The sequence below is a fragment of the Colobus angolensis genome, unplaced genomic scaffold (genome assembly GCF_000951035.1).
Source record: "Colobus angolensis palliatus isolate OR3802 unplaced genomic scaffold, Cang.pa_1.0 Scaffold85, whole genome shotgun sequence".
NCBI lineage: Eukaryota > Metazoa > Chordata > Mammalia > Primates > Cercopithecidae > Colobus > Colobus angolensis.
Window position 1 is genome coordinate 5,770,660 of NW_012122376.1, and position 17,355 is coordinate 5,788,014.

At 41.5% G+C, this 17,355-nt stretch overlaps 2 protein-coding genes across 6 annotated transcripts in view; one reads left to right on the forward strand and one right to left on the reverse strand.

Annotated features, from left to right (window-relative positions):
- Positions 1 to 10,449, reverse strand: part of ACADSB (acyl-CoA dehydrogenase, short/branched chain) — a 38,063-nt gene extending 27,614 nt beyond the window's left edge. The window contains exon 1 of the mRNA XM_011930223.1: positions 10,291 to 10,449. Within this exon, the coding sequence (XP_011785613.1) occupies positions 10,291 to 10,332 (42 nt within the window). The 5' untranslated portion in view covers positions 10,333 to 10,449. The remainder of the gene's footprint in view (positions 1 to 10,290) is intronic.
- IKZF5 (IKAROS family zinc finger 5 (Pegasus)) overlaps positions 1 to 17,355 on the forward strand; it is a 29,288-nt gene that overhangs the window by 558 nt on the left and 11,375 nt on the right. For 2 of the 5 annotated variants that reach the window (XM_011930217.1, XM_011930222.1), the window contains exons 1-2: positions 10,513 to 10,668; positions 12,165 to 12,315. The gene's annotated coding sequence lies outside the window, so the exon portion shown is untranslated. Of the gene's footprint in view, positions 1 to 9,954; positions 11,513 to 12,164; positions 12,316 to 17,355 lie in introns of those variants that run through there. The other 3 variants (XM_011930221.1, XM_011930218.1, XM_011930220.1) reach the window with 3 other exon arrangements.

Consider the following 17,355-nt stretch of genomic DNA (forward strand, 5'->3'; position numbering starts at 1 on the left):
AAGGCCTTATCAAATTACGAGGATGCTAAAAGTTGGGGATTACACCCAGGAACCAAAGGAAAGCTCATAGTAGGCCATTGCCTTTGGAGGGAAAACATGCAAAGTGGGATTGGTGCCCACCTAAGGTCAGAGACGTCTGACACTCTAAGAGTGGACCCCAAAGGCGGATGCCTCAGGGGATCGAACTCCAGACTTCAACCTCTCCAAAGGGGACACCCTAGGCAGAGGTTCTGAGGTCCAGTACTAAGCCCTCCTTAGAATTTTCTCTCACAGATGAGAATGGGAAATTTTGCAATACTGTTTGGTCCCAATATTGTTTGGAATCTGGAGTTTGCTGCTGAATGGGAAAGTGGGATGGAGTTGCATGTACCCAGGCAGGCTTTTGTGCTGCTGCTCTAAGCAGGGGGCCTGGTTAATGAGTGATGCTCTCCTTTGGTGCTGTTTGGCCCCAGTGTTCTTTGGAGCCTGGGGAGGTTTGCCCTTTAAAAATCAAACTGCCATGGAAACTGCTTTACCCACAATTTTGGTTCACAGCCTTCATTGGATTATCTATTGGGGCATACAAAGTAAAACTGTTGAGCCTGTATTGCTATCTCACGGCTAGAGTTCCAAGGTAAAAGCTATTGGATCTGTGTGTGTGTGTGTGTGTGTGTACCTATCTAGATGTGTTTATTTGTATATATACTTACTATTAAATGTTGTGTCTACCAAATTGGCTTATAAGTAAAAGAGTGCTCTAAATTAAGTACACAAGTCTAAGAAAATTTCAAGTTCACATGACTTAAGTATAAATAAGCTGGTTTGAAAACTATTGATAAAACAAAACTAGAAATGCCTTCAGAATTGTCAACATACATTTTTGTCTGGATTTTATATTTGTCTCTGCTAGATATTTTGAGGTGTCAGGGTTTGGCATATAAGGTTATAAAACTATAAACCCAGCCAAAACAAAATGATCTTGATTTGCATGTCTTTTTTTTTTTGGATAAATGAGAGTAATTTAATGTTGTTAGCCAAGTCATCTGAGTTATCGGTAAAAATATCTGTATATTTAACTTTGAGGCTCTTACTTAGGTTTAGGTGAGCATGGATGTTCACTGGCTATTAAAACAATTATAGTGTCTAATATCTCAGTTTGCAGAAGTAATCCAGATAAACTGTTGAAAATGAAGGAATTGAGTACAGTAAATGGGATAAATGTTTTAGGTAAACTTTTTTGGGTAAATTACAATCTTAATTTTGATGCTCATTTACTATCTGGGTCATTTTCAATTAAGAAAGGGTGGTGATATGGGGAAATACGTTTCTAAAATTATGCAAATGTTCTTATCTATAAATGCCCATATCTGATACTTCAGAATTTCTTGTTTTTTTTTATGGTTTCATTAAAGTTTCAGGTTACTAAGGATATCCTTGGGTTACTAAGGATAAGAATTCTAATTAACACATAATTCTGAATACAAAATATGCCAGAAAGGGTTGTGTTATTAGTGAGAAAAAGTAGAATTTTGTGTAATTCAGAAGTTATCTAAAAGTTAGTTCAAATTACAGATTTGAAAAGGTTCCCTTATAACCACGTGCAGTACTTTCTCTCAGTCTCCACCATCCAGACCAGGAATTTTGGCGTTCATGTCATAGTTAGCTGTAAAATCATCTTAAGTAGTTGGAAGTCTTTGCAAACTCAAAATTAACTACTCTAGACTCCTTCTGGGAGGGGCAGTGGAGATTGTCCAATGCTGTGGCTCAGTAGCTGTGGCTTCACCATTTTACAATGGTGTCACAGGTTCAATCCTGGCTTGGGGAAAGAGTCCTTTCCGGTTTGATATCTGTGTGACATTTACCATTTGCTGATTCTCTTCCCCTCCATGAACTGGCTCAAATGTTCTTTTCTCTGAGCACCTGGGAGGTTACCTTTGGTAAAGTTCAAAGCCAGAAATACTGGCCACTTGGCATGGCTAGAATTGGGTAATAGGAGATTTAAAAGGATTTTTTTTTTTTAATAGAGCACTATGGTTAAAAGCCTAATTAAGACAGAGCGAGACTCGTCTCAAAAAAAAAAAAAAAAAGCCTAATTAAAAGTGGATATCCAAGCTATATGTATACTTAAAAGGCCTTTACGTATTTTTTTTCTCTCTTGGATCTTGTTTTGCTGGAAAGAAGTTCTTTTTTTTTTATTTTCTTCACAGTTGACTATTTTTCTCCGTTTTGTCTTGCCACTCTTAATGCACACATGAGAGGCCCTAAGATAACTTCGGAGAGCATGGGACTCCTTGGGAAAAACAGAAAAGTCACCAAGGACCCTACTTTGGGGGAAAAACCCTGTTTTCCTCAGAACCCCAAGAATTAAAAGTGCTATGATAGATCCCTCTCAAAATCTATTCTTGTCTTCCAGTTATACCTGCTTATTAAGCCGTAGAAACTGTGTGTTTTCCTGGCCCTGTTTCGTGAAGAGCTCCACCCCGAGGCCAGTAATCCAATTAGTAGATCGACAGATGAAAAATCTGAAAACTACTGCATCTTTTGTCTATCTGTGTAGTTATATATGTGTTATGTGTGTGATGTTTATATAAAAAAGACATGCAAGGTGTGTAAAGAAAGTAAAATATGTTTTTGGTAAAAGATTATAAGAAGCCATGGGAATGTAAATTTTTGCCTAGATGGTTAAAGGATTGTTTTCAGTTAAATAAGATAAAGCTAAAGGTTTGAACAAGTTGTGGAAGGTTTGTAAAAATTAATCTTGTAAAAGAAATTCTCTGTGTGAATATAATGACTACATTCAAAAAGGTATTATTTTATTTTTCCATAAATTGAGCACTGGAATAAAAGCACAAGGTTTTCTTAAGGCACTGATCTGCTCTTTAACAAAAATGTGTAAAGAGATGATGAGAATCCCATCTTATGGTCATTCTGATTAAGATTGAATGGATTTGTCTATAAGGTTTCATTTAAAAATAAAATACTGGGGTTGACATTAACGGTGGACCAATGCAGGGGGGAAATTTGGCTTTCTCTCCCTTAAACAAAATTTTCATGTAATTGTAAAGGATAATGAAATACCCAAGCCAGGATTGAACCTGTGACACTATTATTGCCTTGCAAATAAACTACTGAATAGAAGAAGACAGGAGACAGATTGTTTGGAAAGTTAAGTCTTCTTATTTATTTATTTATTTATTTATTGAGATGGAGTCTTGCTCTGTCACCCAGGCTGGAGTGCAGTGGCACGATCTCGGCTCACTGCAACCTCTACCTCCCGGGTTCAAGCGATTCTCCTGCCTCAGCCTCCCAAGTAGCTAGGACTACAGGCACATGCCACCACACCCAGTTAATTTTTGTATTTTTAGTAGAGATGGGGTTTCACCATGTTGATCAGGCTGGTCTGCTGGCACTATGGCAACCATTCCAAAATATGTCGAAGTATATTTTGGGGTTAAATATTTTGATTTGCTGCACTGGCAAGGGAGATGAGAAAATGAATCTCTCATACATTGTTTTTGGGAATGTAAAACGGTACAGTCACTCTGGAAAACCGTTTAGCTGTTTCTTACGCAATTATATGACCCAGCAGTTGTACTCTTTTGTATTTATTCAAGAGAAGTAAGAACGTAAGTTCAAAGACCTGTGCACAAATGTCCACAGCAGCTTTAGCCACAATAGTAAAAAACTGGAAACAATCCAGATGTCCTTCAGTGGGTGAATGGTTAAACATCTGTGGTACATCCCTATCACAGTGCAGGGACCCATTTGGAATCCCAGAGTTGGCATAATGCTTCTTTTAAGCTGAAGACATCTGAGATTCAACAAGTGGAGGAGGCCAGGCGCGGTGGCTCACGCCTGTAATCCCTGCACTTTGGGAGGCCGAGGCGGGCGGATCACGAGGTCAGGAGATCGAGACCATCCTGGCTAACACGGTGAAACCCCGTCTCTACTAAAAAATACAAAAAACTAGCCGGGCGAGGTGGCGGGCGCTGGTAGTCCCAGCTACTTGGGAGGCTGAGGGGAGGCTGAGGCAGGAGAATGGCGTGAACCCAGGAGGCGGAGCTTGCAGTGAGCCGAGATCTCGCCACTGCACTCCAGCCTGGATGACAGAGTGAGACTCCGCCTCAAAAAAAAAAAAAAAAAAGTGGAGGAAAAGCTTGTTCTAGGAGCTTCCCTTATCCTACTGGGGAGTTTTTGGCCCTGAAGATGGATTGGCAAATGTTATTACACAATTTCTTACCACTTGTTTGTTTTCCTAAAAATCTGTTTGTCTTTCCCAAGGGGACCTATTTGTTTTTCCTATAGAGGCCCTTTCTCCCCCTTCCTTTATATACCTAAGGATATTATTAGGTACATAAAGGTTAGGATAGTGTTACCACAGGGGCAAATCAGATAACAAGATGCAGGATCTCTCTGTATTTCTTTTTATAACTGCATGAAAAGATGTAAATATAGATATACAAACATGTAAATATAGGTATAAATATAGGTATATAAACCCTTTAACCATTTAATGAGCCAGGTACTTGCTCATTATGCATAGGAAATAAACCTTTTACTATTGTTAATCTGTCCTTTGTTATTTAATTTCCAAGCGCCAGTCACTGAACCCAAGAGGGTGGATGAAAATTTTTTCCTTCCCCTACAATAAATTCTATTCAGCAAAAAAACAAAAAAAAGACTGGATGATTCTATTTATCTAATATTCTTGAAATGACAAATTTATAAAGCTAGAGATTAGTGTTTACCGGGGATTAGAGACCAGGACAGGAGGTTGGGGTAGTGAGTGGTTGTAAGAGGACAAACAACACAATCCTTACGCTGTTGGAACTGTCTGTAGCTTGACTATAGCGGTGGATACACAAACATATGTGATAAAACTGCACAGTCCTACACACACATATACATGTAAAACGGAATATCTGAAAAAGCTTGGTGTGTCGTATTGTAAAAGTTGTCAGAATCAAAATGGAGTCACTAATGTAAAACAAACAAATAGACACAACAACCTTAACAAATAGAGTGAGGGAAGGCCATGAAAAAAGGGTTCTCATATTTGCAAGCCTGATAAAAAACTATCACCAAAGATTGCAAACACCAAAATATTGCACAAAGGCCATCACAACCTTACAGAAAAAATACTTCTGCAAGACCTATCTGCCCCAGTAACTGCCTGTCCAACCCCAGACCTGCATCATCCTTGTTACTGATCTTGTAGCCAACTATAATTATTTTAAAACAATTATGTAATCTTATGGCACGTGTATTTCCATTGCAATGCTCTATTCCCAAATAAGCATCTTTTCTTTCAGAGAGCCTCTTTCTGTTATTTAGGTTGACAGTATCAATGTCAATTTCTTGGTTGTGATATTGTACTATAGTTTGGTAAAGTGTTAACCACAGGGGCAAATCAGATAACAAGATGCAGGATCTCTCCGTATTTCTTTTTATAACTGCATGAGAATCTACAATTATCTGAAATGAAGTTTAAACAAATTCTCTCACCACCCCCAAAGGAAAATTAAACTACTTTATGGGCTTTAAAATTACAGGAATTGATATGGCTTATGAGAATCATGTCAACAATTTATTAGAATTTAATGAAAACACTTAACACTATATTCAGTTTCGATTTCGATTTCCTATGCCAAATTGTTTATACCTGCTTGATATGGTTTGGCTGTGTCCCTACCCAAATCTCATCTTGAATTGTAGCTCCCATAATCCCCATGTGTCATGAGAGGGACCCAGCGGGAGGTAACTGAATCATGGGGGCGGGGTGTTCCCGTGTTGTTCTCATGATAGTAAGTCTCACCAGATCTGATCGTTTTATAAAGGGCAATTCCTCTGCACTTCTCTCTTGCTTGCCACTATGTAAGATGTGCCTTTGCTCCTCCTTCACCTTCCTCACCACAGTTGTGTGGCCTTGCCAGCCATGTGGAACTGTGAATCCATCAAGCCTCTTTTTCTTTATAAATTATCCAGTCTTGAGTATGCCTTTATTAGCAGTGTGTCAATGGATTAGATTTTAAGTTGATCCCAATTTCATATCCCCAAGCCAAAACTTCTACACCAGAATCTGTCCAACCTCTGCTTGCTTTCTCCAGAAATAATAGCTTCGGTTTTAGGTATTCTCCAAAACTGCTAAAAACACAACTTTTCCCATCTACCAGTCTCTGATTCTTCATTCTGGTCTTTAGGAATTCCTAACAATGCCTTGCCCTTTTAAGAATCAGGCACAGTGGCTCATGCCTGCAGTCCTAACACTTTGGGAGGCCAAGGCGGGAGGATCACTTGAGTCCAGGAGTTTGAAGCTGCAGTGAGCCATGATCTGTATCACTGCACTCCAGCCTGGGTGACAGAACAGGCTCCTGTCTCTAGAAAACTAACTAACTTAATTAATTTTAAAAATAGCTAATGTTGGCCGGGCGCCTGTAATCCCAGCACTTTGGGAGGCCGAGATGGGTGGATCACGAGGTCAGGAGTTCGAGACCATCCTGGCTAACACGGTGAAACCCCGTCTCTACTAAAAAATACAAAAAAACTAGCCAGGCAAGGTGGCTGGCGCCTGTAGTTCCAGCTACTCGGGAGGCTGAGGCAGGAGAATGGCATAAACCCAGGAAGCGGAGCTTGCAGTGAGCAGAGATCCGGCCACTGCACTCTAGCCCGGGTGACAGAGCGAGACTCCGTCTCAAAAAAAAAAAAAAAATAGCTAATGTTTACTGAGGATTTATTATGAGTCAGCTATTCTAAGTATTTAAGAACATTTATTATGAGTCAGCTGTTCCAAGTTCTCAGGCTAAGACGTGTGTCATTCCATAGAGAAAGGCATGAGGGTGAGAGAGGGTAAGAGAGAGTGAGAAATGAGGGGAGAGAAAGAGAGAGCAAGAGAAGGCCAAAGTTGTCCTTTTATGAGGAACTCACTCTCTCGAAACCAGCATTAATAATTTACGAGGCCAGGTCCCCTATGACCCAAACACTTCCCATTAGGCCCCCCACTCAAAACCTCCGCACTGGGGGTCAAGCTTCCAACACATGAATTTTGGGGGACACGTTCAAACCATTTGTGCTCTCTTTACCTGGATGCCAAATACATGTCCAGAAAAAATACTTCTGATTTTGTTGAAGAGCAAAAAGTTGAACAACAAGAATTATATCTATTTTGGCAGCTGCTGTCTAGCAGATGTTCAGAGAATTAACTGAACAAGAAATCACCTCAAGGATATTTTTCAAGAATCACTTCTTGGCTGGGTGCAGTGGCTCATGCCTGTAATCCCAGCATTTTGGAGAGTGAGGTGGGAGGATCGCTTGAGGCCAGGAGTTCCAGACCAGCCTGGCCAACACAGTGAGACTTCATCTCTACAAAACACTTTAAAACTTAGCCAGGTGTAGTGACACATGCCTGTGGTCCCAGCTCCCAGGAAGCTGAAGTCAGAGAATCACCTGAGCCAGGAGTTCAAGGTTACGGTAAGCTATGATCATGCCACTGCACTCCAGCCTGGGCAACACAGTGAGCCTTGTTAAAAAAAAAAAGAAAAAAAAAAAAGAATCATCTCTTGAAAGACATCAAGCGGCCTGGTGTGGTGGCTCATGCCTGTAATCCCAGCACTTTGGGAGGCCGTGGCAGGTGGATCACGAGGTTGAGTTCGAGATCAGCCTGGCCAAGATGGTGAAACCCCATCTGTACTAAAACTACAAAAATTAGCCGGGCATGGTGGCAGGCACCTGTAATCCCAGCTACTTAGGCAGGAGAATCACTCGAACCCGGGTGGCATAGGTTGCAGTGAGCTGAGACCGCGCCACTGCACTCCAACCTGGGCGACAGAGTGAGACGCCATTTCAAAAAAAGATATCGAGCTACATTAAAATGCTTTGGAACCACAGGTTAACTGCAAGGTCCAATTCTCCACTAATTGGGTTGCTTAGACCAAATGGACAAGGCAGTTCTAATCCATCTGCAGGACTAGGAGAGACCTTCTGAGAAGGCAGGGGTAGGCTGAAAGCCAGTGTTGCAATCTGATTGTTGTGTGACTCGGGAACACTGGTTATTGCCTCCGAGTTCATTTGCAAAATGAAGCCACTAATATACCTAATTCAGACGTTTACAGGAAGAGTAAATAGAGTAGTGGGTGTAAAATGCTGTCTCTGGTCTACAATAAGTGAGTAAATGCTCTCTATTTGCCTCTGGCTAGAAACCAAAATTAGCCCTACCTTGCATTTCTTCCCACTCCATGCCACTTGTGTCCACAGCAATCTACTTACCCTGTGGCACTAGGAAACTCCAAAGCTCTTGACCTTCAATAGCTCCTCACAATCCAAAAGGATCAACCCCCAATTCCCTAAAATGGCCTCAGTCCCCTTCTGTTGCAGTTTTCTGAACACTCCTTTCCCCTCCTAAACTCTAACCCAGCTTCCAAAGAGCATATCACTTCCCAATGGTCCTAGTCATTTCTATCTTCTGAATCTGCACGCAGATGGTAGCCCCTTAGGATTTGTTCCACACCTATGTGATATGAGGTTAGTTCCATATAGTTCTAACCTCTTCTCTAAAAGATAAACTTCTTGAAGGTAAAGTGTTTTACTCATTATTACATCTGCCGTAGCACACAATGCTTCATGCGTGGCAGTAAGAGCTGATATTTACCGAGAGCTGACTATATGCCAAGCACTATTCTAAGTGCCTCACATGAACATATGAACTCATTTAATTTTCACACCAGTTTTGGAATAGGCAGAATTATTCTCTCCATTTACAGATCAGAAAACCGAGACCCCAAGCATAACCTGTCCAAGCTTATACCACTAGGAAGTGAGAGGGCCTGGGTTCAGACCCAAGCAGCCTAGCTGCAGAACCCACGTTCTTAACCACTACGCTACAGTCGACGTTCAATAAATTTGGCTAATTTATGTAAAAGAGCTTAAAAAACTATAAAGGACTATAAGCCACAATAAACCAAAAGTCCAAACAAAATAGGCTTTTCATATCTGTAAGGAAGGGGAGACAGTAGTATATGAAGGTTAAGTTTAAAATCAGACCAGAGTTCGAATACTAGCTCTATCACTTTCTATCTGTGGGCAAGTTACTATTCTTTTTCAGCATCAACCGCGGCATCTGCAAGATTAAACTACTTGTTAAGATGGTTGTGAGAACTGAGATGACTCAGGTAGAATGAGAACGTTCCTACCACAGATTATGTGGTCAATAAATTTTGGCTCTAAAACAGAGTCAAATGGTAAAACCAAGGAAATTTTCTTTGCTAAGTTATTAACCAACAATTATAAACAGTATTAAACAATAATCACTTACTATTTTTTTATTGCATTTCAGGCCTGTAAAACAAATAACATTAATTATCTCTAATGAGTAAAAAGGTAAGAGTTCTGCCTCTGGGCATAAGACTGGAGCAGCAGTTGGAAAGCCTAACTCATTAAAGCAAATGCAAAGGAAACACGAAAAGCACACGTAAGCAGTGGGAAAATTCCCAGTGAAGTGTACTGACAAACACAAGTGTATCCAAATGTGTATGTTCTGGAAAGCATGCTATATAATAGGTCCAAGGGGTGAAGAGCATAGGATGTTTAACACAGGAGCTGTTAAAGAACCAACAGTTTGTGTAGCTGCAGAGATCAGAATTAAGCACAAAAGGCTGGTTTCAGCTTAAGTTCATGGAAGAGGGACCGACACAGGCTCCCCTGGGCCGCGGTGAGTCTATCCACGGAAGATACCCAGGCTCCAGACATAAGATAAGGGGCAGAGGGAACTCTGTCCCTGGCCGGGAAGCCCGAACAACTCCGAAGTCCCTTACTACCTTTGAGCGGGGCCGCGGAAGGAAGAACAGGGAGACACCCTGCTCAGAATGAGACTGGGCCTATATTTTAACAATCTTTTTTGAGGGGAGGAGGTGTGAAATGTAATCACTGGGGAAAGGTGGGTTAGGGCATCAGGGAGGTAACACCTGTGCAAAATGTATCCAGAGATCCAGAGATCAAGACTCGGTTGCTCTCAGGACGCAACGGCCTGCAAAGGACAACTTGTTGATTGCGACCCTCCGACTCCACTGAAGGCGCTTGCTCCGCCAAAGCAGCTTCTAGACAGCCCCGACCCCCTTGCCACCAGCTGCCGCCCCCAGAGGCCTGAAGGGGGTCGGGGTCGTGGGCTGCCCGCGGGTAAAGGGTCTGGGGAGATGGGCCCACGACGTGCAGCGGGGCTCAGGCTGGCGCCCCGAGGCCCGTTAGAAGGCTCTGCCAGCTGTGATGCCAGGGGCCAGGATCGCCCTGGGCCCCCAGGACGCCAGTCTCGAACGCACTCACCAGCCTGCTGCCGCGCAGCAGTCGCACTGCCAGGCTCTCCATCGTCGCCGCAGGCCTGTCGCTTCAGTGCCTTTGGGTAACTAATCAGCCCGTGGGAGCTACGCGAGGTAGGCCCCGCCCACTCAGTACCCGCCCCGCACACAACCCCCCTTAATCCCTGCCCACTGCTGCCTACGGAACCTCGAGAGAGACAAACAGGCCCCTCCTCGTTTCCGCCCTCCATCCTGTTCACGCGAGACTTGAGCAGGGCAGGGGGGCGGGAAGGGAGTCGGAGACACAACAAAGATGGCGGCGGCGACTGCGACGGTGACGAAGACGGCGGCGGCGGCGACGGCGTTGAACAAGGCGGTGTGGTTTACTCGATGCAGCCGTCAGGGGGTAAGTAGCAGGCTGCCGGCTCGGGCGGCGGGACAGGGCGGATAAGAAGGAGCGGCCGGAGGCGAGAGCTGGGTTCGCCGCGGGCCGGCTGATCCGGCCAGACTCAGTTCCGCGGAGGGTCGGGCGTGGTCGGTAGGCGGGCAGGTGATGGCCCGGGACCTCCTTAGCCGGAGTGCGGTGGAGTGTGGCGCCTATGGCCACGAGAACCCTGAGGGAGCGGGGTCTCCTGCTGTCGGCGCCGTCGAGCAGGACCTCGGAGGCTCTGAGGCGGGAACTGCTGCCTGGCTCTGACAGGTGGTTCTGCGGGAGGCGTCCCGAGGTTTGCGTCTTCACGGGGTCCCAGGGGCGAAGGGAGTCAGGCGGGCGCGGGTCTCCTAGGTGTTTCGAATCCTGGCGAGGATGTCGCTCCGAATCCTGGTGAAGCTGCCGCCCCGACGCCGGTCCCAGGCTGCTCGTTGGGAGAAGGACGTTTAAAGCCTTCGTATTTTATCTAATGATCCTGCCCGGATCCGTCTCTACTGCATGGGCACCCTTATTTTAGGAATATGTGAGATTTGAGAAAGACATTGTAGCAAATAACTATTCGGGTTCATTCGGGGTTTAGATCTCTGGATAAACTGTGTGGAGTGGGAGTAGCCAAGCCTAGCATGCTCGATTACCGGATGTGAAGCTAAACGAGTTCTAGCAAACACTAACCACGTGGCCTACTTAAAGTCCCCCTACTGTGCTGGTCAGAACCCGAAAGAGGTGTGACAAGCGGGAGAAGAAAGAAAGGCGTCTTAAATTATGTGATATGAGGAAATTCAGTTTTGAAAGAACAGAACTTATTTAAAACTACTTAAACGTGGGAACTAACAATTTCAAAAATTCAATTTAATTTTGATTTGTGTCATGTCACAACAGCTAGAGGTTATTATTATTGATGAGAGTTCGTTACAGTGAATTGAAATGTCTGGTGTTATTTTCCCCTAGCGGTCTAGGATGTTTCCCAGAAAACCGTAACTGTTTTGTGTTGTGATAGGATAAAAAGGATGGGATTCAGATGTGCCCTTATCGGATGTGCTTTTTTTTTTTTTTTTTTTAAGCCCTTTCCCATTTCCCTATTTAGGACTAATGCATTGTTTTTATGCAACTATAGCTGTTCAGCAGTCCTAGGCTTGACCGTTTTAGAAGTGTACTGTGACTAAATGAAGTTAATTTTAATTTCGTTAAACTGAAGTTTAACTTAAATTTAGACATTAAAAATCTTGCCAAAAACGAATCCACCAGTGAGAAAACGATAGTCACACCAGTTATTCTTTGGTGATCCTATGGAGTTTTTGCTGAAGTGAAGCTACTGCTTTGTTCTTTGATTATCTGTCAGTTCGTTTTCTTTTCAGCTAATGTAATGATGAGATTGGCATAAGTTATTAGCTCATTCAACCTGTAGATGCTAATTACGTTCTTATCTTAAAGATTTTGATTTGTGGTGTGCTTTTTGTTTGTTTTTTGTGCAGACCTCTGTATGGCTTTTCAATTTTAGTTGAAATTCTCTCTCCATGGCCTTTTGGAGTCGCTTGCTGTATCTCCAGAGTAAATTTCAATTACTCTACATTTCATCAATGTTGGAGTGGCAAGAAAAAGGAGGAACTGATTTGGGGTGAAAAGGTTAGATTGTATAATTTCTCTTCTGATTTCTTTCAGCATGGTTTTACTTATATTTTATTTTTATATTTTGATTTCTGATTTCTCAGAACCTCATAGTTTCCTTTTTTGCCTTCAAGAGTTTTTGACGGTTCTGAAATCAGGAATTAAGTTCTAATTATTTTTGAAGGCCCATGTTACTCCATAGAAACCAATCCTTATTTGTCAGCGTTGACTGTTTATATGTGTTCTGTAGCAGAGTAAATCTCAGTGAACGTAATTATTAGGCTATGGAGGGTAAACACATCTATTGAACTGAAATCACTTTATGTGTATAGGCCTGCCTAACCCATAAATTATTATGTAAGTAAGTTAGTTGCTAATACTGTATTCTTCCTTATGGCTACCCATGAGAAGTAAGACTTCTCATGAATGCTAGGTGAAGGAAACATATCCTGCTGTTCCCTAATCATGTTCTCAAAATTCTCCCACAGTTTATAAAAAAGATAGAAGGAAGATAGGTCAGAGAGCCTCTTCTCTGGTTGTTTCATAGTTGTGAGTGCCTCCTAATTTGCATTTCAGTGCCTGTGTTTTAAATTATTAGCTACTGGTTAAGAGGTGGGGGGGTGCATGTATATATGCTTGCATTGATCAACTGCTTTACATTTATGAGACTGAAGAAGAAAGATCAGAGGACTTCATACAAAATAAATCCTTTATCAGAAACCAAGGAAGATCGGAAATTAGCTTAAATTATCTACTTGAGGTAGAGGTTTTCCTGTCCTTTGGGATATCAAAGCTTAATTATCATACACCTCTTTTTCCCCTACCGGCTTGCATAGCTTCTGGTTGTTTTCTAAAAGCATTAATTTTGAGCCTTGAATAATAATTTGGGGGATGCTACTGGCATGATAATACTTTAGATATACCCTAACCAGTTTCTATATAGATATCCACCTACACCCCATGGAATTTCATACTAAATTCAATGTAACTTTAATCAGAATAATCACAGGAAGGACTTGGGAATTTTGCTATATCATAAGGAACAATCATCATAAAGTATGGGAATATTGTTCTCTTTGGTTGATATGATTAGATATCTTAGTTCAGGTTGCTATAACGAATTACCATAGACTGGGTGGTTTAAACAAACACTTATTTTTCACAGTTCTGGAGGCTGGGAAATCTTAATATCAAGGTGCCAAGAGATCAGGTATCTGGGGAGGGCTTGCTTTCTGGTTGTATCCTCTCATGGCAAAGAACAGAGAGGAAGCAGGATCTCTGGGATCTCTTCACAAGGCACTAATCCCTTTAGAGGACTTCACCTTTATAACCCTATTATCTCTCAAAGGCCCCACTCCAGATACCATCAAATTAGGGGTTAGAATTTCAACATATCAGCTTTTAGGGACATAAACATTCAGTCCATGACAATACCAGCAGAAAGAGTACATCTGAGTTGTAATAACACCACCCACATCTATAATAATACTGGAGAATACTTAAGTATATTTCTTGTTTAGATGACATGATATCACACATTGAAATTTTGTGTAAAGTAAGTAATCTTTTGGCTAACTCCAAGGTATTGAGTTCATGTCCAGTATGGGAAAGATACCACTAAAAAAATTATAGTTTGTGGATTTTCTAAAGTATATTTTATTATGTTTGCAAAGATTTTAAAATTTATGAGTGCCTTAGAGGCATCTCTGGGCATCAGTTAATTTATGGAATTCCTAGATTAAACTTTGAGACCTGAGACTGATGATAATTACATTAAAGACAGGAAAATGACTCGGATAGAAAACCTTTATTTTCTTTCTATAAGAGGAAGTCTTTTGTAGTTGCAGAATTTTTTTTTTCTTTTTAAAAAGTAGAGATGAGGTCTCACTATGTTGCCTGGACTGGTCTTGAACTCCTGGGCTCAGGCAGTCCTCCCACCTTAGCTTCTGAAAGTGCTGGGATTATAGGCATGAGCCACCATGTCCAGCCTAGTTTCAGAATTATTACTATTTTTCAATTTATTGTGCTTAGAAATACTGACTTGAGATGTAGAAAGCTGAGTTTTGAGCCCAAGACTCTACTTCACTTTAGGCACCTTTCATTCATATGTGTCTCTGCTATAGACTCGGGCTTTGTGAGCACCCGTCATACCCTGTCTATATGGTCTGCTATAGACTTGAACTTTGCGAGCACCCGTCATACCCTGTGTATATTGTCTGCTATAGACTCGGGCTTTGTGAGCACCCGTCATACCCTGTGTATATGGATATATGGGATAGAGGCCATACAGGTCAAGTGGGCACAAAAATGCTTAGGGATGAAATGACACTTAATTTTTAAATCATGACAGGATGTTTAAGTTTATAAAGCATATTAATATATTTAAAATTCTACTTTAAGAAGAGTTTTTCTTCATGTTTGCAGTGTTACAATGTTATCTTCTCATTTCAGAGTCATTCTTTTATTTTTTTTTTAATTTTATCATGCATTATGGTTGAAAAGCAGCACACAATTTATGGCAGGGAACACAGTGAAGTTTATAATGTGACAATGTGATAATAGCCAAGACTGTCAAAATATGCCAGCCGTCCTCTGTAATTAGGCTCATTTGTGTTCTTAAACTTGAGATGCATGTATAAAAATATCATTTTCTTCTGCTTGCTTTCTGGCAGTCTTGTGTGTTTTTACTGCACTGTCACGTGTTGTACTGTAGCAATGTTATGCTTTCTAATCAAGATTTGGTAAGGATTATCTTGCTTCCAGAAGCCTGTCAAAGTACATTCAGACATTTTCCAGGGGAAATGTATTAGTTTTCATGTGAACTGATTGGCAAGAAGTGATGCTAAGTTACAATGTAAATACTGGGATTTCTTTCTTCATTATAGCTTTTATAATTAGAACACAGACAATCTATAGGGCTATACAGCTTTTACAAATTAAAAAAGTGTTTTCCCAGATGTTATTCTTGATAGTCTTTTTCATTGGAGCTGACTAGCTTACATTTTCCCACCAAGAGCAAACTTAAAGGACAGATAATCAGCACAATCAACTGCAGTCACAAAACAAATAGTAACACAATGATAAAGAAACTGAGAACTAGTTCAAATAAAGGTGATAAGATGGGGAAGAAAACAACTGAAACAAATGTGTTCAAAAGCCAACAATAATTCTTAAGATTCAGAAAATTGAGCCAGACTAAAGCAAGTGATTTAAAGAGGTGGCCTGTAAGTAAAATAAGCAGAGATGAGTTTGAGAAATTGCAAAGTGATTTGAAAAATTACAAATTGGGATTACTTGAGACTAAAGTGGAACATCTTTGTTTCATTGTAACTAAGAAACAAATAGATGTTCAGTATATCCTCCAACCACATTGATGAACCGATACAAAAAGGCGAATAACTGAATCAGGGGTGGTGAGAACTTTAAAATCCAAGTCATAACCATTTGGTTTTTTCGCTACAAAAATAATTATTAGAAAAATGGCTACCATTTTCTGATAGCCTGCCATATGCAATACATGTCACAATATACTTTATGTATACTTACCTATAAAACTTAAGATAGTACTGCAAATTGGATTATGATTCCATTTTACGAACTAGGAAACTAAGGCTGAGAGAGGTCCCTTCCCTGTTCAGTCTTAAAGCTAGTGAGTTTGACTTAATACCAAAATATGGTTCTACCTCCGTATCCAGTAGGTACTAGTTCCAGGACCCCTGTAGATACCAAATTTATGGGTGCTCCAGATCTTTATATAAAATGGCTTAGTATTTGCATATAACTCACAGTCTCATCCTTTTGTATACTTTAAGCTCTAGATTATTTATAATACCTAATACAGTATAAATGTTATGTAAATAGTTATATTGTATTATTTAGGGAATTATGACCCCCCCAAAAGTCTGGTGAAACCCCATCCCTACTAAAAATATAAAAAATCAGCCATGTGTGGTAGTGGGCACCTGTAATCCCAGCTACTCTGGAGGCTGAGGCAGGAGAATTGCTTGAACCTGGGAGGCAGAGGTTGCAGTGAGCGGAGATTGCGCCATTGCACTCCAGCCTGGGCAATAAGAACGAAGCTTCATCTCAAAAAAAAAGGAAAAAAAGAAAAAAAAAGTCTGTACATGTTCAATATAGATGCAACCATCCAGTTTTTCCAAATAATTTTGTTTTGCAGTTGGTTGAATCAACAGATAACAGAACCTTTGGATATAGAGAGTTGTCTATATTCTTTGTCCAGAGGATAAACTTTCAGTAGCCTCAACTTTCTAGACAGTTTTCTAAAAAATAGGCTTTTCTACCTGAAAAGGGGTAGTAATTTTTTTTTTTTTTTTGAGACAGAGTCACGCTCTGTCTCCCAGGCTGGAGTGCAGTGGCACAATCTCAGCTCACTGCAGCCTCCACCTCCTGGGTTCAAACAGTTCTCCTGCCTCAGCCTCCCAAGTAGCTGGGATTTCAGGTGCCTGCCACTGTGTCTGACTAATTTTTTTTTATTTTTAGTAGAGACGGGGTTTCACCATGCTGGCCAGGCTGGTCTCGAACTCTTGACCTTCTGATCTGCCCGCCTCAGCTTCCCAAAGTGCTGGGATTATGCTGGGATTATAGGCATGAGCCACCGTGCCTGGCAGTAATAATTTTTTTTTTTTTTTTTTTTTTGACAGAGTCTTGCTCTGTCGCTAGGCTGGGGTGCAGTGGTGCGATCTCAGCTTACTGCAACCTCTGCCTCCCGGGTTCAAGCGATTCTCCTACCTCAGCCTCCTGAGAAGCAGGGATTACAGGCGCCCGCCACTATGCCCAGCTAATTATTTTGGTATTTTTAGTATAGATGGGGTTTCACCATGTTGGCCAGGATGGTCTTGATCTCTTGACCTTGTGATCCACCCGCCTCAGCCTCCCAAAGTGCTGGGATTACAGGCGTGAGCCACCATGCCCGGCCACTGATAATTTTTAAAAGCCCCTGGAGCTACCATAGCTTCTAAAAAGGGAGGAAAGGAACGATTCACAAGTATTGAATTAAGAAAAGTGAGAATTCAGTTACCTGTAAGTCCTTATTTGGCT